General features: G+C 42.6%; 1 protein-coding gene across 3 annotated transcripts in view; it reads right to left on the reverse strand.

The window, feature by feature from the left end:
* SCYL3 (SCY1 like pseudokinase 3) overlaps nt 1-24,873 on the reverse strand; it is a 43,510-nt gene that overhangs the window by 15,871 nt on the left and 2,766 nt on the right. For all 3 annotated transcript variants that reach the window (XM_069545610.1, XM_069545612.1, XM_069545611.1), the window contains 9 exons: nt 22,543-22,760; nt 14,882-15,067; nt 12,941-13,054; nt 10,795-10,851; nt 9,603-9,705; nt 8,159-8,270; nt 6,027-6,104; nt 3,663-3,802; nt 2,830-3,014 (listed from right to left, as the gene is read on the reverse strand). In XM_069545610.1, the coding sequence (XP_069401711.1) occupies nt 2,830-3,014; nt 3,663-3,802; nt 6,027-6,104; nt 8,159-8,270; nt 9,603-9,705; nt 10,795-10,851; nt 12,941-13,054; nt 14,882-15,067; nt 22,543-22,707 (1,140 nt within the window). In that variant the 5' untranslated portion in view covers nt 22,708-22,760. The remainder of the gene's footprint in view (nt 1-2,829; nt 3,015-3,662; nt 3,803-6,026; nt 6,105-8,158; nt 8,271-9,602; nt 9,706-10,794; nt 10,852-12,940; nt 13,055-14,881; nt 15,068-22,542; nt 22,761-24,873) is intronic.

Raw genomic sequence — 24,873 nt, forward strand, 5'->3', positions numbered from 1 at the left:
ATTCAAGTTCAAAATGGGTCAAGGAGCAAGAGACAACTCGCAACATCAACAAATGCATTTGGCCCAGGAACTGCTAACGAATGTCCAGTGCAGTGGTGGTTCAAGAAGTTGTGCACAGGAGACGAGTCTTGACGATGAGGAGCATGGTGGCCAGCCATAGGAAGCTGACAACAATGAACTGAGAGCACCACTGACTGATGCTCTTACAACTACACAAGAAGTTGCCCCAAAACTCAATGTCAATCATTCTACAGTCCTTCAGCATTTGAAACAAATTGGAAAGGTGAAAGAGCTTGATAAGTGGGTGCCTCATGAGCTGACCGAAAATCAAAAAAACTGTCATTTTGAAGTGTTGTCTTCTCTTATCCTATCCAACAACAATGACTCATTTGTCAATTGGACTGTGATGTACAACATAAAGTGGGTTTTATATGACAACCAGCGAAGACCAGCTCAGTGGCTGGACTGAGCAGAAGCACCAAAATACTTCCCAAAGTTAAACTTACACCAGAAAGGGGTCATGGTTACTGTTTGGTGGTCTGCTGCTAGTCTGACCCACTACAGCTTTCTGAATCCCAGCAAAATCATTATATCTGAGAAGTATGCTCAGCAAACTGATGAGATGCAATGAAAACTTCAACACCTGCAGCTGGCACTGGTCAATAGACTGGGCCCAATTCTCTGTAACAACGCTCAACCACACAGCACACAATCAACGCTTCAAAAGCTGAATGAATTGAGCCACAAAGTTTTGCCTTACCTGACCTCTCACCAACCGACTACCACTTCTTCAAGCACGTTGGCAACTTTTTTGCACAGAAAATGTTTCCCCAACCATCAGGACACAAAAATCGCTTTCCAAGCGTTCGTTGAATCCTGAAGCACAGATTTTTTTGCTACAGGAATTAACAAACTCATTTCTTACTGGTAAAAATGTGTTGACTGTAATGGTTCCTGCTTTTTATTAATATAGATGTGTTTGAGGCTAGTTATAATGATTTAAAATTCAGAGTCTGAAATCACTATTACTTTTTCAAAAACCTAATACTGATCTCAGCTCAGGACCTATGACGGGACCTCTGTTTCAGAGTTAGAGTGCTTGGTTCCCCTTCTACATTCTCAGACACAAAACAACTAGAGTGACGAGGCTGTAAAGCCAGCCGCCAGTGAGCCACACCCCCAGTACCCACGGCCTTGTATAAAGCCGCCCCACAGTGAACCTGGCCTGACTTCTGTGACTCACTTCAATCAAGAGAATGTCACTGAGGTGATGTGGTCAGTTCCCAATCTATGCCTTAGGAAGGCTGCTTGGGCTCTTGTGGTCACTTGGGCAGCCATGTAAGAAGTCCACCAACCTTGCTAGGGAAATCATGTGGAGATGTCACATGGGGGAACAAGGGCCCTGAGATGTCCAGAGACTTTGTGGAGAGAGCGCCCCAGAGAAGCCTGGCTTTTCCGCCCTCCCCTCTGAGGTGCCAAGGAGCTGTGTGGATGTGGGCCCCAGATGACTGCTGCCTCCACTGACATCATGTGGAACAACAGAACCCACAAGCTGAGCTCAAGCAATCCAAAGAATTATGAGAATTAATTAAGTGTCGTGGGACTTCCCCAGTGGTCCAGTGATTAAGAATCCACTTTGCAAGGTGGGGAACACAGGTTTGATCTCTGGTTAGAAAACTAAGATCCCACATGCCGTGGGGCAACCAAGAGTGTGCACCACAGCTACAGAGCCCTGATGCTGCAACTGAGACCCAATGCAGCCAAATAAATCAACAGGTAAATAAATAAAATGACTGTTGCTTTAATATACTAAGTAGTTTGGGGGCGGTTTGCTACACAGATAACAAATATTCATTATCTCCCATCTTCTCACTTCTTGAAAGCAGGGAGTATGTTACACACCTCTATGGCCCCAGTACTTAGGCATAAGAACTGGCCTAAAACCAGGCCTTATCATCTTTAAATAAATTAATCTCATAGCAAAACAGACAAAATCTTTCCAAATCTCATACTGAGTTGAACAGTGTCTCCCCAAAATTCATGCCCAACCAGAATGTGACCTTAAATGAGGTCATACTGGGTTAGAGTGGACCTTAAATCCAGTGACCGGTGTCCTTATAAAAAGGCCATGTGCCAACAAAAGCAGAAACTGAAGCAACACAGCGACAAGCCAAGAAACGCCAAAGGGCTACCAGAACCTGGGAGGAGGCACGGAAGGACTCTCCCCCAGCGCCTTCAGAGGGGGCCTTCAGAGGGGGCCTGGCGGACACCCTGACTGCGGATTTCTGGCCTCCAGAATCATAAGAGAATAGATTTCTATTGTTTAAGCCATGTAGTTTGTGGTAATTTGTTCCATCAGTCACAGGAAACCAATACAAACCCAGAGCCCCAGGGTGGGCAAAGGCAACCAGAGCTGGACCGATGCTGGATCTAATGGCTAAACCCATGGACAGGGACCATCTCCTCTCCTCTCAGCTACGGCCTAATTATTTTATAGTGAGTTAATTATGACACGTGCAGCTTCTCTTCACAAAGCATCCCACAAACGAATCTTGTTAGTTTTCCTCCAAAGAATTAGCAAGCAGAATTACAGGTTTCCGGTAATAAAGAAGCGAAGACTGACTATGCTGGTTTAACTGCTTCGCCTGGGTGACTGGCCTGGAAGTGCAGTTTTCGTGTTCCACCCTTCGGGTTCCAGGAGGCTTCCACACTGAAAAGCTCTCTCAGGCCTTTTCAGCTCTTATCCAAATGCCCCCAAGCCCCCTTTTCCTTTCAGCCCACTCCCCGGGTGACTCAGGGAGCGCCCGCCGCTGACCCGAGCACCCCTACCTGGGGCAGGATGACCTTCTTCAGCTGCTCCTGCGTGAAGTGCTCCACGTAGGCCTCCAGGTGGGACAGCAGCACCATGCGCACGTGCTCCTCGTGCACCTCGAACAGCCGCAGCAGCTCAGGGATCACCCGCGCCTGGAACAGGGCTGGTGAGAGGAGGCGGGGGGCTTCTCCCTGCGTGTTGTCTTCCCCCAGATCAGACGGGGAAAAAAATCATCACTTCAGTGAAAGGAGCACGAAGCCTAGTGCATAAACTGAGCCCAGAACTTCACACACAGTCCTAAGTACTCTTCGAAATTCGTGTGTCCCAAACCAAAGGCAAGCTCTTCACTGACCCCGTATTACTCAAGGCTTAACTGTCTTAAGTACACTCCACCTTGTAGGAGCGTTTCTGATACACTCTCATCATACTTAACGTACTGCCAAGAAACCTTATGTTTTAATATAATTCTGAGTGGATAGCTCTCTGTATTAATACATTCATGTCTAATCAAGGAGAAATTTCATATACTAGATTCAACTGATATTATTGTTGCAATTGTTCCTGCAAAGCCAGGAAGTGTTAAATGCTACAACAGGAGCTGGTCCTCTCTTCCGAGCAGTTAAGGAAGGTCCTTCAACAGAAACAGGCATCAGAACCATTTGGGGACCTTTGAAAATATGTATTCACCTGTCTTCCTTCTGTTCCAGACCTAGGGGGCCAGGCACAGGCAAATTTAGAAAAAGCTCCCCAGGTCATTCAGATCACCACACAGTAAGCGTGCACTGTTTAAATGGGGACGAATAATTCCCAATCTCCATAATTACCAAGAATACTTTGGAAAAAAATTCACCTTTTTTAGGGCCAAGGAGGTAAGGAAGAAAACTCTTAACAGCTACTGGCTCTGCAAACACCAGCTGGTTAAGCAGAAGAGGCACCAACCGTGAGGCTATTAATTCCTCTGACAGGCAGCTGACTCTGTCCAGCAGGAATCTGGGGGCAAAGAAGGAAAGCCTGGGACACTGCAGCAGCTTACTTGCAGTTGAGACACATGCAGCCTTAGCCCACATCATCGAAGTGATGCATCTGAAATGTGGCTAGGGAGACTAAACAGGTGGGTCCCCAGATACTTAAGAAAAACACAGAAGGTGTGAGACAACGCCAGCTAGTCAGTACATATACAACCTCCAATCCAAGCTAGGAAATTTTTTTCAACAAATTGCCCCTCACTAATAATAGCAAGAGTGTCCTCTTTTCCCCCTAATAACTCAGTCTTTTTAGTCAATAAAAGGTACTTTCTCAAATTTAAAACACACGTGTGCTTAGTCGCTCAGTTGCGTCCGACTCTTTGTGACCCCCATGGACCGTAGCCCACCAGGCTCCTCAGTTCATGGAATTCTCCAGGCAAGAATACTGGAGTGGGTTGCCATTTCCTTCTCCAGGGGATCTTCCCGACCCAGGGATCGAACCGGGATCTCCAGCATTGCAGGCAGATTCTTTACAGTCTGAGCCACAAGGGAAGCCCATTTTAAAACACATAGGATATTACATTACTTAAAGTTTCTATGGTAAACAAAACACTGGCTTTTGTTAGAAGAAGCTAAGTACAAGCACTTTGTTAAGAAATACACAGACATCAGGTATTAACAGTAATAACATGCCACCATACAATCATCCTGAGCAAGTATCTTGCCTCCTACCTAATGAGGAAATGGACCACACCAAGCATTACCTCCTTCAAGCCCCTCAGCCACTATCCACAAACAGGTCCACGGCCAGAATAATTCCCACCTCTTTTCCAGGTACCAAGGATGTGAGGGATTCCTCTTATTTAAGGCCATTGCCACAGGGCCATCGCTCCAACATGCCCTTCTACCCCAGGGCCACAGGCCAACAGCCCCCCAGCACAAGGGGGGCTTCAGTTCCTCCCTCACTCCCACCAGCTCCATCGTGTGAGTCCAAAGACATGCTCCCATCTTTTCCAGCCTTAAAAACAGCCTTACTTGACTCCCTGAGCAATTCAGTAGCAATTCCATGTTTCTCTCCTCCAAGCTTTTCAGGAGGTTTTACCCAAAGTCCATGTTCTCACCTTCTGCTCACATTTCAATTCACAGCAGTTTAATTCTCTCTGCTGAAATGGGTTTTTCTAAGACAAAGTTACAAAAGCTCTCTTGATGGCAAAGTCATTACTATCTTTCTGAAATTCTCTACCGTTGGGAATACCAGCCCTCCTGTTTCTGAATCTCCCCTAACCACTGCTTCAGCCTCACTTGTCAGCCACTCCCTCCCCACCAGCCCCCTGACAAGTTGGGTGCCCCAAGTCCTTTTCATGCTACCCTCTTTCTCCGGGAAAATGTCAATGACTACAGGCTAATGAACCTTAATATTCACCTCCAGCTCATCCTCATCAGACTCCTCTCCTGAGATGCAGACCCATCTGCCCAAAGGCCCATGTCCATCTCTACCTGGAGGCCCACAGCCACTTCCAACCAACACGGACACCAGATCCTACGTCTTCCCTGCAGTATTTTCCAGCTCGTTTAGTGATAATCACTAAGGCTTGCCAGTTTTTATGTTTTAATATTTCTTATCTGTGTCTTCACTCTACCATCGCTGCCCTTACATGAGGCCTCCCATCTATTGCTGGCCTGCCATGGTCTGCCAACCAACCCAAATCTTACATGAAGTAAAAGCTGTGGCCCCTCCGTAGAAAACAGAGTAATCCACCCAAGGTGAGAGGCATCTGTCTCACAGCCTGTTTTCACTCCTTTGACAGTTTCAAGGCCTGAAGCCCACTGCTTACCAATAGCATCAGCACTCCTCTCGGCTAGATCCGAGGGTGCCTGCCCTAACCCCTCCAGCAGGACTCAAGCGGTCATCCCTCCACACACAAGACCTACTGCGTTTCACCTTTGTGCACTGGTTCACACTGCCTCTCTAGGATAGCTTTTCTCTAACCTCCTCCCTGCCCCGTCCTCTGTGTTCTCAGGACATCCCCCTCAAGCTCCACTACTGTCTACGGATTATCAGTCTGTATCTGTTTCCTTCTCAGAACTATACTTCCCAGGGTCTAGCAGAGAGCCTGACATAGAGGAAATGTCACTGAACTCTGTCTAAGAAACCCAATGACAGACTCGCCTTCTCTAGGACACCTGACGTGATTACATGGACTTAATCCAAGTTACTAAATTTTAAGGCCTGAATTTTCTGAACTTACTTGAAAAATTCAGTTTTTTCCTCTTCGCTCTTCAATGTTAAACTTTTCAAGAAATTTACAACTTCTAGAAAATCATTCCTAAATGCCAAAAAGGAAAAAAAAAAAAACATGCAGGACAACAGATTAAAGAAGGCACATTAAATATCAAAGCCATAATCGCAAACCACACGATAATACTACTCAACAAAGACACATCTCCCTGACCACGTGGAAGATTCTACTGTAACTAAGTAGTTTAGAAGACAAGTGCTATAGGACAAGCCCATAGGGAATTTAATATTAATATCAAAGAGATCTGTGAAGAGGATACATGCTTAACCACACACACGTGTGCATATACAAACGCAAACAAATGCTGTGGTTTTAATAAAATCATCATAGTCATCCAAACATTTTGTTGTAATAGGATGTGGTTACATGAAATGTCCTCAGAGAAATGCTTTTACCGTTACAGAACAGTTGCTGATTCTCAAGTCTCCTCTGGGGAAGTAATAACTATTAAAGAGGGCTGCAGAAAGAGGCATTTCTGGTACAAGTCACAGGGATCTTCCCATGTCGCCTGTTTTGTCTGGTCACTTTTCCAGCCAGGCAGGGAAGAGGGTGACAAGAGTGGGTGGTTTCCTGCAGGGCCTGCAGACAGTCCCAAAGCCAGCTCAGCTCCAAGCAAACGCAGCCCCTGGGAGGGAGGCTTTAGCAGCAGCCAGCAGCCCCCACCAGCAGGGCTGACCTCCTCTCCTGGGTCTCCACACCTCACCTTTGCACCTGTTTCCCTATGGCATGGCAGAAAGAGTGCAAATGCCTTGACCAGAGAGTAGAATCAGATGGCTCAGCTGCCTCGGTAGGAGCTTCGGCCCTGCCTCCTCCCGCTGCCCCTGGCTGGGCTTTCCCCTCACAGGCAACAATCCCCCATGGGCAACAATCCCCTCACATGTAACAGTTTATGAAAGAGGGGGCCGGTGTGTGGTTCTGCCTTCCCTCTCCTGTTTTTACTGAAGGATAATTCAATTCAGCTTTACAATGTTGTGTTGGCTTCTGCCAAACATCACCATGAATCAGCCAGAGGTATACCTACGCCCCCTTCCTCTCCCTTGTTTCATCCACAAGTCATACTAAAGAACTCCTACCACACACAGTGATGAGAGACTCTATTTACTGTAAAGGATTCTTCTCCGCAGAGAGTCTGAAACATCCCCCCCAAAAACACATGGAGATACCTTGGTTAAAGGACTCATAATGGGAAAGGTTTGAATAGCTCTTTTGGAACATAAGTAACAAAGCCCATGTGACCACAAGGAAAATACCCCCTCTGCTGTGTTTAATGATATACCTCATCCTACCTTAGAACCCCCTCCAGGGATAATATCAACTCTCCCTTCACTCTGATTTCTCTCAGGCTTTCCGACTGCAAACCCATAAGGATTTTTAGTTTCACAAATGACATGAGTTTGATTTTGCCAATAAAAGTGATGAATGAGGAGTTAACCTGTGCAGAAGTTTTGCAGACACGGAAGTTTAAAAAATGAAGGACACATAATTAAAACTAACCTTGAAGAGAGAGGTTCAAAAATCTCTCTGAATCCAGCGACAGTATTGACAGCTATACTGTGCCCTCCCTCTAAATTGACTTCTTTGCTGTTCCATCACGAATTACTAAACAAAGAAAACAATCTTCTGCCTGCCTGAAGAAAAATAAGCTCATTTCCATGCCCATCCCCCACCAACAAGTAAAATTCAACAATAACAAACTCGTATAAATAATACAATGTCAGCAAAACAGAGAGGCTGTGTTAACATTAAGCTCCTCAGTTAACTTCTCCAACTCTACACCACTGGACACAGCCTAGCTTCTGCACATTCACAGAAGTCCTAAGGAATCCAGCTATAATGTCTAGACCCAGGTGTCCAAGGTGAAGGGGTTCTAGAACTTGTATCTGTGAGAGGAACGTGAGAGGCAATGACCACGTCTCCCTCTACTTCCCACGTGGACATGACTCACTCTCCCCTAACACTGAGGGGCAACAGCAGCAGCAGCAGGAGGGCCCGCACCGCCCGGTCCTCCGAACCCCACCGTGGGAGTGCGGCCCACAGGAGGGCCGGCGGGGGCAGGCAGCGCGCCGCACCGGGCGCCTCACCTGAATAAGTCGTGGCACAGGAGGCTGCAGAGCGCTGGCCGGCACTGTGGGCTGGGACTCAGCAGGGCTGAGTGCAAGGTCTGTTGAAAGCTGGAGAGAATATCCGCTGCAACTGAAACCCAGAGCGACAGTTAGTTCCCACTGCCTCCTCCCTCCTGTTAGGACCTCTACAGCTGGAGGCTGACGGGAGCAAAAACCAACCTGGAAAAAGCCCAAACAAAGAGAGCCCTGGCTGGTGCTCAACAGCTCCCTGCCTGCCTGAAGTCAAACTCCTGGGCAGGTGGAGAAAACCATCTTGCCAGCACATCCAGCCCCTGCTCCCCTGCAGTCAAACTCCTGGGCAGGTGGAGAAAACCATCTTGCCAACACATCCGCCCCCTGCTCCCCTGAAGTCAAACTCCTGGGCAGGTGGAGAAAACCATCCTGCCAACACATCCGCCCCTGCTCCCCTTGGAGGCCCCCGCCTTTCCTGACTGCCAGCTTAGCTCAGCTCAGGCCTAGAGAAGGAAGCTGAGTAAGTGGCAGGTTTGAGGGCCTTTTCGATCAAGTCTCCTAACCCTCAAAACACAGGAAGTTATTTGAAGGACTGTATTTCCTCTCAAGGATGGTACATAATTGCCACCATGCTAGAAACAGTGAAGAGCAGTGAGTTCATCACCCACAAAGGATGTCCTAGAGCTTAATTCTCAAATGTTTAGGCTGGGACAGGTCAGAGCTGATGGCTGAATGGTGCTTGTAACTTCAGAGGATGGAATGAACCAGGCAGAAGAAACTGCGTTGGAACTGCACAAAGCTGCAGCAAATGAGATACAGGCTGGTAAAGGGGCTTAATGTGTACAGACCCCAGTACATGTAAAGGATGGATATCTGAAGGCCCGGAGCAGGTGGAGGAGAGGAAGCGGGCTGTCAAGCACGCCACCAGAGAACTCAGAGGAGAACTGTGTGCTCGGTAGCCTGGCCTTTAAGGGCCAACCAAAGAAAACAGTAATGAGTAAATGAAATCATGGTCAAAAAAAAAAAAAAAAAGAATCGAAAGGACTTTGAAAGAATCAAGATAATGAAATGTTCATCTTAATTTAGAAATTAATTGTAAAAAACTCTGAATCTTATCCTCAGATCATTACATACACATCAACAGTACCATTCATTTATTTAAAGGCTGGTTTGATAAGGAATAGTCTTTAGACCATAAATACAGTACCAATCAATAAGATCATAATATAAGATACCCAAAGCCATAGTTCCAAGTGCTTGCTACTTAAAACTCTTTTAACTGTTCAAAGTGAAGAAGCCCAAAGCTTCTGCCCTCACTGCTATTACGATCTGCCCTGCACAAAGTTTCTTGGTAAGCAACGGTTCCGTACTACAATCAAACGCCGCAGCATCCACTGTGGATGGCTGTCCCGCTAATTCTGCGGATGCAGATAGCACAAGTCCAACTCACCCTGTTCACTTAAGACTGTGAGCAAACTTTCCACCAGTGTCCCAAAAGAATAGGCATCCCGGGCGTGTCCGTGGGACGCTGGCAGAGTCGTGAATTCTGGAGACTAAAAGCAGTAAAGACCATTACAACCAGAGGATCTGCTTCAGAAACCATTCCTAATCTTCTCTGAAGCACTTTCTCCCATTTTTGTGTTTAGTGTATCCAAAGTTAACTACGCAGTATCACACACAAATTTCTAAGCTCTTAAAATGATTAGTGAATAGAATTTATCAAAGATATTAATATTAAATAAGGAGGGGGGAAAGGCCATAATATATGTTTGTGGCTTTCAGAAATATTTCTGACTACAAACTGGAGTAAAAAAAATTATCAGCAGCATTATATGCACATATATGTGTAAGTACATAACAAAAACAGAAGTTTCAAAAAACAGTTCTTAGTCTTGCTCCTCAAGATGTCCGGTGATACTTTCTATTTACTCCCTTATTTTTCTCCCTTAAAATGCCAGTCAGGACCCCTAAATTGATTCAAAACCTACAAATCATTGGTTTGAAAGACACTAGTATATACACATAGCACTGCTTTGAATAAACCTGAGTTATTTCAAGTCCTAGGTTTATACTTAAGTTTATTGTTGAGTTTGTGTTTCTTGCAAAGCACACTAAATACGTCTTTTGGGATCAAAGTCTACAGTGGTTAAGGACAAACTTAGAAAGAACAAGTGCTTTTGAATTTATTGTTAAATATTATCTTTCTTTACCAGCACCATAATATTAATAATCACTCTTCCTCATATCTTGGAATCCCAACTAACGGCAGATAGGCAGACGACCAGCTTGGGTGAAGCACAGGAAAGGGCTGGGCTCTTGTTTCCTCAGCTCTCATGGCTTCCACAAAGGCTCACCATGGAATGGTATGGTGCCCCCACTCTGCTCACACCGAGGTGCCTCTTCTCTTTCAGTACCATCACAGGGGTCTACATGACCAAAATGTAAGTTGAGTTTCAAGAAAAAAGGCTCTCTGCTGTGATGACATGATCAGTCTCAGAAGCCTTCAAGGCCAGAAGAATTAGGAAGTGTCTATGACTTAGCAAAGAGGTGGGCAGAGGAAAGGTTTGTTTGTTTGTTTGTTTTAAGTTTCATACTCAGTTATAGAAAGAAGTCTTCGTGACATCTGAAGTGTATCATCTTACCATCTCTTCAGGAGGAATAGATGCTGGGTCTCTTACTGACCGAATACTCCTCAGAAACTAAGAGAAATAAATTAAGGAAAGTAAATTCAAGCATATGTTTGGTGAACCAATCTCTTACATCAAGTTACAAAAGCAAAGAACAATCAACACCAATGAAACCTTCAAACCAATGCTACAGGCTAAATACAATTTAAAAATCTTCATCACTGAAAAATGGGGATATAGTGCCTGGTATGGCACAAGACTTAGCGGAAAATAAGTATCAGTTCCCTCTCCTTTTCCTTTCAGCTGGTTTAACAGACACCCTCTGGTGTTCAGACGCATCTCTATCTGATTAATTTATAAGGCAATTAGAAATACTTCTTTCTCATCCTACACGAAAGTGAAAGTCGCTCAGTCATGTCCAACTGTTGTGACCCCATGGACCATATAGTCCATGGAATTCTCCAGACCAGAATACTGGAATGGGTAGCTGTTCCCTTCTTCAGGGGATCTTCCCAACCCAGGAATCGAATTCAGGTCTTCCACATTGCAGGTAGATTCTTTACCAGCTGAGCCACCAGGGAAGACCCTCATCCTTTGGAGATATTAACAAATAAAAGACTTCTCTAGCATAGGACAAATCTATCATTAATCTGCTCTCTGAATCAAGTCAGTCATAAGTTGGTTGCCACATTTTTATGTGAGGACCTTATAAACTAGAGAGACAGAGCCAGCATCCACAGAAAAACATTCATCTACTGATTCATCAGAGATCATTTCTCAAGAACTTGTATGTTCCAAACGCCATCTAGGGCACCAGGAATACATATTGAATGCAAGAAATCCCTGTCCCCGGCCAGGAGCTCACGACCTAAAATGTAAACTAAGCACTTTGACAAACTGCGCTGGTTGAGCACCTGGGAAGCCCAGGAGGAAGACTACTCTTGTTGGGCAGGGGACACCTCGGGGAGGGCTTCACAAGGAGGAGACTTAGCCTGATCTAGACTTCAGCGAGATGTCAGCCTCATCTTACATCCTGCAGAGTCCAGGGGAAGAAAGGCGACAGAACAGCACACAAGGGAAAATGGGGGTGAAGGAGGAGAACCCTGCTGGACTGCACGGAACAGGATGCAACTGGAGTGGAGCTCAATAACCAAGTGGCACCTGGAGCTGACGGCAGGCTGGGGAGGAGCTGGAGAAGGGCCTGGGACCCCGTGGTCCAGAATCTGGGATACACCTCACAGAGGGAATTACACTGTTATACTGATTAGCTGGAAGCTGACTTCTGAGAAGAAAGGGATCAACGGGGACAGAAATAACAGAGGAACGTCTTCATGGTGGAAGGGAGCATTTGCGCTGAGCCAGAGCCCCTGAAGGTACACACGCAACAAGGCCCCTGTGAAACCTGCATACAAGGGAACAGGGGGAGTGAGGTGGAGCCAGAAGTCAGGGAGCCCCCTCATCAGTAAGGAAATCATGATGTGTGTGTTTTAAAAGGCTAAGTCTAGTGGCAACATGCAAAATTATGGAAATAAGAAACAAAACAGAGAACAGTAAGACTGCTCAGCTCCGGAGGGGAATTTGTAGACCTCTGTCAGACAAAATTATAAGACGGGGCACAGGCAGCAGTACTGTGGCCCATGAGGAGCTACGATGCACAGTCCCTGACACCAGCTCTTAGGGCGTAATGTATGACTCTGGAAAACACGAACAAGTGCTCAATGAGCATGTCCAATGTGCCTAATATGTGCCAGGCCCTATTCCAGGTGCATGGATAAAGATACGTATACAACACTATCACCCTCAAGAAGCTCAGCCACTGGTAAAGAAGGTGGACACGTGGAGGCAATTCGACATTAAACACTCAGTGGTAAAACTAAGCGCAGGTTACTACAGGAGCACAGCAGGTAGGTATTTAATGGAAAATTGATCAAGCCTCTTCCAGTCTCAAGATACCTTCGCTCTAAAATGAGAAAAGAATAGATGATGCCTAGCCCCTCTGGACAGTAAAAGCCGACAACCCCGTGAATGTGAGTATTGACAAAAAAGCCAAGTCTCCAAACCTCAGCTCACACTACTGCTGGAGCAAAGTCCCTACGGGAGAACCACACACCAAAATGCTATCAGACTCTGAGCGACACAGAGGGCCTGGCACCTGGCTTACCTCTGGCGTGGCCTGAGCAACTGTGCAGACTGTTTCCATTCCTCCCAGCTTCCAGTGCCCATCCTCGCTCACAAACACAGACGATACGCAGACATTGTTGTGTGTGAGGTGTCCCTGGGGAAAAAAGAACAGGAAGAAGCTTGCCATTCCCATTTTCTGAGTAGAAGTTTTATAAGACTAAGAACTCATCACTCAAAAAAAAAAAAAAAAAAAAAGGCAAGTCTTTCTACTTGTGGCATAATAAACAGAACTACAACTTTAAGAAATGACAAATTCAATGATCCAGCTTAAGCATTATGAGGTTAGGGAAAAATGAAAAACACAGTGGAAAGGCTTATCTCCCCCTGCCCACTGTGGCAGGTTAGTAAAGACATGAAAGCCACCGCACAAGACGCTGTACATCCCCATCTCCATCGGAGTTGGGAGATACAGGGGTCCTTAAAGGTAAATTTACAAGTCTCTTCAGCCTACATCGTGTGCTTCAAACGCCTTTAAAGGAAAAATTTATCTTTGCTCCCATAAGGTTACTGTATTAATTTTCTCTTCTAAATTCTTTCTCACCTACATTCTATCACGAACCCAGATCCACTTCACCTGAAATCTTGTCAGTAGGCATTAAAAAAAATTCTGCCTGAAGAAGAGGAAAATGGAATGATAAGGACCACCAGAAATATCCCACAGACCACAGAAGCGCCAAATTTAAAACTATGTAAAAAAAATAGTACAGTCAAATAAATGAGGGAAGAAGAAAACAAGAACGGGGATGAAGTATGTTGTTTTCTCAAACCAGAAATTATTCCAGTAGATAAGTACACTTTAAATACTCTACCTATCAGATCCAATAGGTACACATTTTTTATATAAAACACTCCAACGTATGTATACATATTTTTAAAGGAAAGCTTAGAATAGTATCAGGGTGTGTTTCCGCTTGAGAAAAATAAAGGCGAATAAACACTTAGATATTTGCTTAAGACACACAAAGAGCACCTGTGGCCTAACACACTGATCGCTGAGGTTGTCTATGGCAAGAAGCAGGGCCCCGGCTTCAAGGACAGGGACTGGTTTCCTTGTCTGCACTCTCATACTATTCAAACTTTTTACTACATTCAAACATTTTTCCAACAGAGAAAATATTCCACCACAGTGCAGCATTAATAATTCTACTTATGTGTATCTTAGAAATACTTTTAAGAGACAATAAATTCAAAGTGATATTTGGAGAGTCTATCTCCCATTAATAGAAAAATTTTTTAAAAACACATTAAGATGAGTCAAATGCAAGGGCTTCTAACCTGTAACTGGTGTTTCTTAATCTTGGGAGGCTGCCATAGGCCTTTACACTTCAGAATGTAAATCCCATTAAGAAACTAGTAGTTCAATAATACTGGTAAGAAACAGACCACAAGTAAACAATACCACTTTATCCCCATAATAGTAAATACTGCCATGGTATTAAGGGGCTGCCTATCTTTGGCACCACCTACTTGAATGAGAAAGGGTGTGTAAAACTATGCCTCTTTCTAAGAAATGATCATTTCTTTCATTAAAAACAAAAAAATTCCTGAAAACAAATAGAAACATGGTCCACACCAGCACTAATGTTATTAAACTTTTATCTCATCCTAATAACAAATACCAGCTGTAGATATTTTTAGGTAAAGACTTATCCAAAACTAGAGACAGACTATATAGTAAACTGAAATAAAGTTCTATAAATAACTACCCAGGGACAAAGAACTTGTTGCCTGCTCCACAAACCACTTGTCTGTTTATAGCATCTCATGTGCTCTTTTCCCTCAGGAAGCTTTCTGATGAGAATAGTAACTTATGATTTCTATAGATACCAAAATTCACAAGCACTACCCCCATACATCAGCCTCCATCTCCCACTCCTGGTCTAAATGAAAGGCTGTGAGGCAGACTGTCCAGGTTACTTACTCGGTCATGAAGGAAGATAAGAGCCAGCAATATGTCATAGATCCCAGCACAGACCTCTGCAGAAGACAATGTTTCCAAAACCACTTCCAGAGGCTGCACTCGCTCAGTGACGAGATGAATGCCGTCTGCTTCCACAGTGCAAGATAAAAACCTTAGCAAGCACGGGTGACGGAGGGTCTTCAGGTGCTTTAAAAACACAAACAGAAAAGTCGGTAAAATTAATGACTCCATGCTTTACCGTCTGAGCCACCAGGGAAGCCCAAGATTAATTATAGTCTCAAATATATTGTAATCAATTCAGAAAACGTATACGTAAATTCAAGGTCTTCTCCAGTTTCTTACCTCCCCCACCTAACCCCCAAGTTTCAAAGAAGGCAAAGAAAAATCCATGACTTGTTCTGACAGTGTTTACTTTACCAGCTTTTATATTACTCTACAGAGACTTTCATTTCCATGAGTGTAAGCCCCCAAGAGCCCAGATTTCCAATGATTATTGCTATAAACTCTGAACAAAGCACCGAAAACAACACCTGAGAACTCTGAAAAGTAAACAAGAGCATGCAGACTATGAACGGCAGTCACCCAGGGGGTGAGTTTCCTGGTTCGGGGGATGTCCCTTCTCACAGCTGTGCGCTGAGGGGAGGCCCCAGGTGCAGAGCAGTGCAGCAAAGGTGGCTGAAACTCAAATGGAAACTCTGCCATCTTTGTGGCCAGGAGAACCAAAGCAGGTTTGAGTATGAGGAAGCTGTCCCAGAGGAGAGAGAGCCAAGGGAGGGAGAAGAAGAGGCCCCAGTTATCTGTATGCCCACACAGGTCTCAGACCAACCCCGGAACCAAACACGCACAGGACAGACCCAAATCAGCACAGCGAAGTTTTGAAAATGAACCACGGTTTGAACTTCCATGCACAGGAAGGGTGAGAGGAGAGTAGTTTAAAAAAAAAAAAAGGCGGGGGGAAGCTTGAACCCAAGGGAATTGACCATCTGCAAACGAAAAACATCAACATTCTTCAGAGAATTATAACAGAACCAAGAGTCTATGCAACAGGGCATTCAAAATGTCCAGGATGCGATCCAGAATCACTCAGAAGACAAAGAATCATGAAATGTGAAAAAGCCGAAAAAAAAATAAAAATAAAAAAAATTTAAAAAGCCGCCAACAAATACCAACCCCAAGACTGAGCAGACACCAGATACTAGAAATTATCAGAAGGAATCTGAAGCAGCTATCACCACCATTCCCGCCTGGAGAGAGAAAGAAAAGAGTTATAAAATAAGTAGAAAAATAGAAGCTCTCGGAAGAGAAATGAATGTTACATGAAAGAACTAAATGGAAATTTGATAAATTAAAAATACTACAAATAAAAAAATACAATGGATGAACTTAATAACAGAATGATAATGACAGAGACAAGACTCAGTGAACTTAAAGCTGTTAACCAATTTAAAGAACAACGAAGAAAAAGTAAAAGAAAAGGTCAGAGCTTCAGAAACCTGGGTAACAAAACAAAAAGTTTAATGCACATGACTGGAGTTCTAAAAAGAAAAAGAAAACTGGGACATAAAAAAATATAATGGTTGAAAACTCCCCAAATTTGGCCACATACTTAAGTTTACAGACTTAAGAATGTCAGTGAACACTAAATAAGATAAATCAGAGAAAACTACACCTAAACACATTATGATCAAACTGCGGAAAATCAAAGATCAATTTAAAAATCTTAGAAGTAGCTAGAGAAAAACAACACAGATGGAGAGATAAGAAACTAAATGATACTAATTTCTCATAAGAAAACAAAATCCGAAAGATAAAGGGAAACTATCTTTAAAGCAATGAAACAAAAAAAATCATCAAACCTGAATTCTGTACCTAGCAAAAATACCCTTCAGGAAAGAAGGCAAATTAAAAGCATTTTTGATCAAGAAAACGGAAAAGTTGTTGCTAGATGATCTGCTCTACAAAAATGCTAAAGAAAGTTCAACCTAAAAAGGAAACACCAAAGGGAAACCTGGATCTTAAGGATTGCAAGAAGAGCATCAGAAATAGTAAATATCAGGTTAAAGCTGAAGGTTACATTTTTTCCCTCTTATTTAAGGTATATATGACTATGCAGAGTAAGCACTGTAACACTTGCCTGGTAAGGTTTTCCATGTGTGCGATGTATATGTATGCCTGTGTGCCTGCGTGCACACAGTTAATATACGTGTAACAAAAGGACAGTAGGGTTGGAGGCTGCAGACATCTATGTGATTTCAAGGCTTCCACATTTTATGTGACTGTGGTATAATGCTAACCACAATGAGTGGTCAGTACTAACTAACCACAGTTAATAACCAGAACTAACTAAAAGTTAGTCATGTATACTGAAGTCCTCAGTGTAACTATTTTTAAAAAATAAAGAAATATATAGCCCCCATTCAAGATACATTAAAACAGAATACTAAAAATATTAAAATAATTCACAAGAAGGGGAAACAGAAGAACAAAAATCAGAAGGGGATGAAAAGAAAACAAATGATAATTACATTAAATGTTAAAAAACTAAACACTCCAATTAAGAGTGGATAAAAAAGGAAGATCCAACTATATGCTGCCTATAGAAGACATACTTTAGACAAAAGACAGAGATAGGTAAATGAACAGAAAATAAATGAATTTGATGGAAAAGGATACCAGTAAGCAAAAGAAGGCTGACATGGATATATTCCTATCAGACAAAATATACTTCAAGACAAAGAGTATGGCCAGAGATAAAATGGGACAATTACTTAAAGAATAAAAGGGATAATTCATTAAAAAGACATAACTAATTATAAATGTATATATGTATAAGAGCAGAAACTCGATACACATGAAGTAAAAACTGGGAAAATGAAAGGGAAAAACAGACAATTTCAAAATCATAGTATCAGAGTTGGAGATTTTAAAGCTTCTGTCTCAACAATCGACAGAAAAAAAAAAATCAATAGAACTAGCAGAAAATAGACTAAATAAATAAAAACTTAGAAAACCTGAATAATATCAACTACCTGAATCAAACTGAGATTTAGAAAACACTTTATCCAATTGCAGAATACAAATTCTTTATTTGATGATCAGTTTTCTAGTTAACGAAAAGAGAAAAGCTTTAAAGATAGCGTGCTGCGATTCATGGGGTCGCAGCGTCGGATACGACTGAGCGACTAAACTGAATATGATTAAGGGGATTAAATGTTTGATAAGTAAAAAGGCAAAAAATAAGGAAGCAAGATCAACAAAATTAAACAGTTTATCGTGGATCAGGGTACTAATCCATTCAAAACTGTTTTATGATCCAGCGCATTATTCAACCATCTTTAAAACTTTTCTCTTTTCATTAACTAATTAGGTGTCCCAAGTGGCTTCTTATTTGTTCAAATTAAGGAAGAAAGAATGGAATAAATCTTGCATGATTCTGAATAAGGCACTTAACTTAGCAAAAACCTTGTCACTCCTCTTTGGCATATGTAGTTATGCATAAAATTATGCATAAATTCACAGGAAAGGTTAGCAGTTGAGAATGAAATAGAAATACTTCTTGATTTAAACTTCTGCTGTTCCAAAGAACAGACGGAATGACAAGATGTACTTGCTAAGTGTAACTAGGGTATTTTCTCAATGAACATCAATTAAAGAGAAAATGGTTTTGCTCTGGTGGAGAAAAGTGACTGCTGTGGAATGAGTGATTTGAAACCATCTGTTGCAAAGTTACTAAGTATCGATCACATCTCATTCACTCCACCAGGTAAGAGAATTCTGAGTAAGGACTTTTATATTATTAAATTTGAGTAGTAGTAGATATTTTGCCGATCTATGCCCACACACAGATGTTAAGCGTGTGGTATTCCTACTATTCAGCAATCAGTTATGACTCAGCCATTCAGAGAATTAATTCAAGCCTCAGGGGCTTGACTTTTCCTTACCATTCTACCTCGAACTTGCTACTTCACTTTGAAAACAACACAAAGTAGTTCTCAACTGTAGCTTAAATTCACTTGTTAAGTTTTTAGACAGGGAGAAAGCTTTACTTCACTTTGCTAAATACAACAAAATAACAAGATGCCTAAACCAGTGAGCAAGAACCTTTAGGGAGACAGATTCTTCCTCCTGCCCCTAAAACGCAAACTGGAGAAAAAGGCAGAAGAGCGTTCTCTTTAAATGTTCACTGCCTGGAGGCAGGATCATAAACCAAGAATAAAATGTAGGAAGGTAAAGGGATAAAGAATTCTATGCTGGAAAGCATGCTTTTGGGTTCAGGAGATACTGAATAGGCAGGGGGACATAATAGATCTGGAGCTCAGACAGGAGGTTTTGACAGCTATTTAGAGACAAAGGGTGAGAATGTGAAGTCTGAGAACAGTGGTGGGAACTGGCCAAGGGCCAGCGCCCCCTGCTGACCCTAACACCTGAGGGAGCGATAACACTTCCCAAGTTCTTCTGAGCGGGAGGTGCTTGGGAACCTTGTAAGAGAACCAGACTTTGATCATGAGGGGAAGGAAATCATTTTTTTTCAAAACTGAAAAGATACAGGGAAGTTGATTTACCAGAATGGGGGTTGTAAATAACATAAAAAAGGTTAAGAGGGAGTGGAACAAAAAGAAAATGTCAGTATAAGGAAGAGCAATAAAGCATTTCCCTAACAGAATTCAAGCTCCTTTAAGCACAGCAATCGGCCCTTCTATTTCTTTCTCATGCCCACACAATGTAGGTTCTCAAGTATGTTGACCAACAGCAGCGTGAACCTACCCTGGAATTAGATAGAGCATGTCTCCTAAGGCACTACACAGAGCACCTACACAGCATCTAAATACCTATTCTGATGTGGCTGCTTGATAGAAAGACACTCAGGAACCATTCTTTGAGCCTGCACTCACCATGAGGCCCTAACTAAGCACTTACATCATATTATAGCAAACCATAGAGTAACCAAGTTACTTAGTTAGGACTTAGGATTTACCACCCCTTGCAGACTACTGGTTAGAAATGAATCATAATCCCAGTGAGAAAATTATACTGCTGTATCAACAGCTAATGAATTCAGGATAAAATGAGAAGCTATGATGGACTTGAAGTATTTCTGATACTGTTTTGTGGCCAAAGGTTATACCTGCATTTCATCTTGCTTCAGAGGTTAAACAGTATGCTGAGACTGCTGTTTTTTAATTACAACATGGTTAGAAGAGTATAATCATTACCTAACAATGTTTGGCCAAGGAAACACTGTATATCTGCTTGAAATGGTAATAATCCTACCATTGACAGCTATTAGGAATGTCAGTGGTAGGATTAGGAACCTGATCTCTAGAGAAAGGAAGCAAGCTAACGATGGTACTTCAATATTTTAGGTATCTAGGAAACCAAGTTTCTAAAACCCATTGCAATGCCGTTCGTTTCTCAAGTACTGCGACCTTCATCTAAACTCCTTATCATTTTTTTGCCATTTCAAATTTCTCAGACTCATGGTTCAGGTATTCAAAGCCACATGATAGCCCGAGGAACCTAAGGCACAAGTATGAGCTACTTGAGAAGAGTCATGGCTCAGGAGAGCATGTGTAGATACCAAGGGCAGGAAAAATCTTCCTTCTCGAGTTTTGCGATTCCTACAGTGTGGAAGTCGTCAAGTACTGCATGAGCTTTGCTTCTTTCCTTTAAAACTTTTATGACTTGGGTTGTTCAACTTCCATGCTACATACACCATAAAGATTAACATAATTTGAAAAATCTTATGGTCTTACAAATGATTATAAATTTCTAGTACTTCACTAGTAATAGTCAATTGTTATTTTTAAAAAATGTGCAGTCTTATTAGATGAAAAGAACAGGAAGTATGTCAGATATTAACTGCACCCAAGCAAAAGACAGGGAGGCACGGCATTGTATCTTTTGTAAAATCACAATAAAAAATTGTTATCAATTCCCAGATGGGCTGGAGAAGAGACAAATGTGTGGTCTTACCAAAAAGCACAATTACTTAGTGATACAACAGCCAGCCACACTCTTTATCAGAGCACATTAATGGAAAATGCATTCTGAGTAAAACATTTTCCTTAGGAACCATCTTACAACTGTTCATCTCAAGGCTGATCAGAGATATCAAATAATGAACTGGTTTGACAGACAAAATGCCTAAATTATATTCCTAACACTACATATTATAATATAGCCCTTCATAATCATGATCAAGGTATAAACCATTTAAACAGATCTATGAAATATAGGAGTGGGTTGCCACTGCAGGGGAGAAGGCAATGGCACCCCACTCCAGTACTCTTGCCTGGAAAATCCCATGGGCAGAGGAGCCTGGTAGGCGCCAGTCCATGGGGTCGTGAAGAGTCGGACACGACTAAGCGACTTCACTTTCATGCACTGGAGAAGGAAATGGCAACCCATTCCAGTGTCCTTGCCTGGAGAATCCTAGGGATGGGGGAGCCTGGTGGGCTGCCATCTATGGGGTCGCACAGAGTTGGACACGACTGAAGCAACTTAGCAGCAGCAGCATGAAATACAGGGCTTCCCTGGTGGCTCAGACAATAAAGAATCTCCCTGCAGTTCTGGACACCCAGGTTTGATCCCTGAGTCAGGAAGATCCCCTGGAGAAATGGCAACCCACTCCAATATTCTTGCCAGAAGAATTCCATGGACAGAGGAACCTGATGGGCTACAGTCCATCGGGTCACAAAGAGTTAAACACTGAGCAACTAACACTTATGAAATATATATCAATGTTTCATTCTTATTGTTAGTACAAAGAGACTCAAGGTAATACAGATCATAACGTCTAACAAAGATAATGAATCAACCTGAAAGGGCTTTCCTTTTTAGAACCTTCCTGAAGATAATCTCAATGCCTGAACACCCAAGGAAATGGCTAACTAGCCAAAGAAATATCAGCTAATACTTTCCTTTTCTCTAATCTGAAAAGATACTTAGGGCTATTTTCTTGAATTATATTCCAAGATAGTCATTTTTTCTAATGACAGCCCGGGATCCCCTGACAGCAGGTCAGCCAGCTCGCTAGCTCACTGGCGCCCTTCACAGGAGCAGCAGTTAGGAGGCCTGAAGTGGGAGGAACTTTTTCATAATAATAAAGCTGAAGCTGCTAGAGGTTAGTGCTCTAGCGTCCCTCAGCAAGAAGTAGGGCCCAGGTCAGTCTTTCTGGGGCATCCCATCCCACATTCCAGTTTCACATTCTTTCCGGGAGCACCACAATGCCTCGGGAAAGGAAAAAACAGCAGTTACAGTTCCTAAAATATATAATTTCCAGGTCCATCCCATCATCAACACATCAATTAAAATGTTGTCCGTACTTACAGCATTTTTGCTAAGCTAGAATTAAGTCCCTTTATCTTCTGTGAGCCATGTAAAATCCCCTCCCAAACTCTCTCACTAAAAAAATACAATATGATGAGAAGAGCTATTACGCTGAGTTCCATAAAGCTTTTGGCTTATCTATGGTATTTGACCTCGTGATGCAAGCTGGTGACGTTCCCATGAAGTAAGCACAACTGTATTTTCAAAGGCCATGAATGAAAATATTACTATGACCTACCTCCTTGGAACTTTATTAATTTCATGATTTTTTTAAATAGAAACCAAGAAGACAGAAAAAGTACTAGCTATTAGGTTGTCACCTATGAAGGTACCTTGGCAGCTTTATTAACCTTATCTTCGTTTTCCCTCTTATACACAAAAACTGACGCGAGTTTGCCATCTTGCAATACAGCGGGATAAACAGCAAGTCCGGAGGGTAAGGTGAACGGCGGCTCCTTCAGGGCATAGCTCTTCAAAGCGCTGTTCTCTGAGCCCATCCCTTATTTGGTGAGACAGGGGTGCTGCAGCTCCTTCTCAAAGCCAAGCAGACCTGAAAGCAAACAGAGAACATTTCCAAACGCTGAGTATCTGAGCTGTGAGCCAGAGACAGCCAAATAACCAGACCCAGGCACTCCGCTGTAGAAACTCCTACCACTGCCTACAATCCTCATCAACTAGGCCATTTGACAACAGTAACAGTCAAAGTTCAGCAAGTTACCTGCAAGGCTTGACAAAAAACAAGTAATAGCTCTAGAAAAAAACGCACTTTACTAAACAGACACATGCAGTTACTGTCGTTCCCAACCCCCAATGCACACACACAACTTCCACAGAGGAAGAGCGATCCAATACAGAATAAGGGCTCTCTGGCTCCCTAACCCACTTAGATCCAGTCTCACAGAATACAGTGCTGCAAAACTTGATCATTCAAAAATGATAAACTTCTGGATGTCTAAAACAACTCACAATTATATGGAGAACACTACAAACTGGAAAATGTTTCTAAAAATGTTGAAAAACATGTTAACAAATGGAAAGCTTGTATAAACCAAGAAAACATAAAACGCCAGCAGAATAATGGGAAGAGAAACAGATAACTCACTGAACACAAATGACAACAAATAAAAGAAACAATACAATCCCATGACTGCTCTCCAAAGTATGCTAAAAAGGGGGGAAAAGCAAAACTGTATAATCCCAGACATTAAAAAGACGTGAGATTCTAGGAAATGCAAACTTTTCTTTAAGGACAGAAAACAGGTAAGTGGTTGCCTGGGGTGAGATGAGTTAGAGGAACCATGGGAGAGGACAGGAATACGACGGGGTATAAGGAAACTTTGGGGGGAATGGATATATTCAGTATACCTTGATTATGATTATAGTGATGAGTGCTCTACTGCTATAGCTACACACACACACACACTTGAAAGATGTGTTAAGTATTAACAGGTTTGTTGTGGATGTCAGATCATGGATGATTCACATACACGAATGTGAGTGTATGTGAATTCACATTCTATGTTTGTCACAAACACAGACACATTTGCCAGCACCTCCCAACTGTTCCACAATAAGAGCATATCTTTCCAGGATACAAATGTTGTAACCACTCATATGGTTACAACAGGCAATACACAGAGGTTCAGCAGTATTGGTGGAGTAGCAAAGGGCTTACTGTGCACACAGGCACCTACTGTGACTGGGTTTACACTATGAAGGGAGCCACCATCAGAAGGTTCCAACCAGAACTGCCACTTCAGAACTGCCAGGTCACACGATTTACCCATAAAGAGCCCAAAGCCTGAATATTTATGTGGAAATTTCCATATTTTTTCAACATTGGCTCCAACATTTTTAAACCTGTATAGGCCAAACAACACATGTCTGAAAAGTTTACAGCAGTCAGTTTTTAGTTCTGGCTTTACCATAACTTGAAAAATACAAGATAAAAAGAGTTCTTACTAACTCTGGCAGCGTGGGAAGCAAGTTGTGAGCTCTAAGTAACAGCCAAAAATTCTAGGTGGATCTTTAAAAAATTTACTTTAAAATCTTCATCCTTTGGGTAAATATAAACCCAAGAATCATTATACATAGACCCTCTACTTGGGATTTTTTTCCCCCACTTTGGTAAAGTTCCATTCAACACTTACTAGGTTATCAGAGTATGTAATACTGCTTAAAACCAAAGAGTTTCAAAGGGCTACAGACCTACATATAAACCTGAATAAGGATTATAACATGTATAAGGGCTAAAGTTATCTAAAATTGATGTTTTTTTTAAACCCAAGAATGTTTCTGAGGATAAGAACTAAGCTGGCTTTGTAACAAATCCACTGAGCTCCTACCTACCCATGAAACTCCAATACTTTGGCCACCTCATGCAAAGAGTTGACTCATTGGAAAAGACCCTGATGCTGGGAGGGACTGGGGGCAGGAGGAGAAGGGGATGACAGAGGATGAGATGGCTGGATGGCATCACCGACTTGATGGACATGAGTTTGAGTGAACTCCGGGAGTTGGTGATGGACAGGGAGGCCTGGCGTGCTGTGATTCATGGGGTCGCAAAGAGTCGGACATGACTGAGCGACTGAACTGAACTGAAGAACGATAGAGGCAAAAAAACAAACAAACCCCAAACAAACAAAAAATACCCCAAATGACAA

Source organism: Ovis canadensis, chromosome 12 (assembly GCF_042477335.2).
Source record: "Ovis canadensis isolate MfBH-ARS-UI-01 breed Bighorn chromosome 12, ARS-UI_OviCan_v2, whole genome shotgun sequence".
Taxonomy (NCBI): domain Eukaryota; kingdom Metazoa; phylum Chordata; class Mammalia; order Artiodactyla; family Bovidae; genus Ovis; species Ovis canadensis.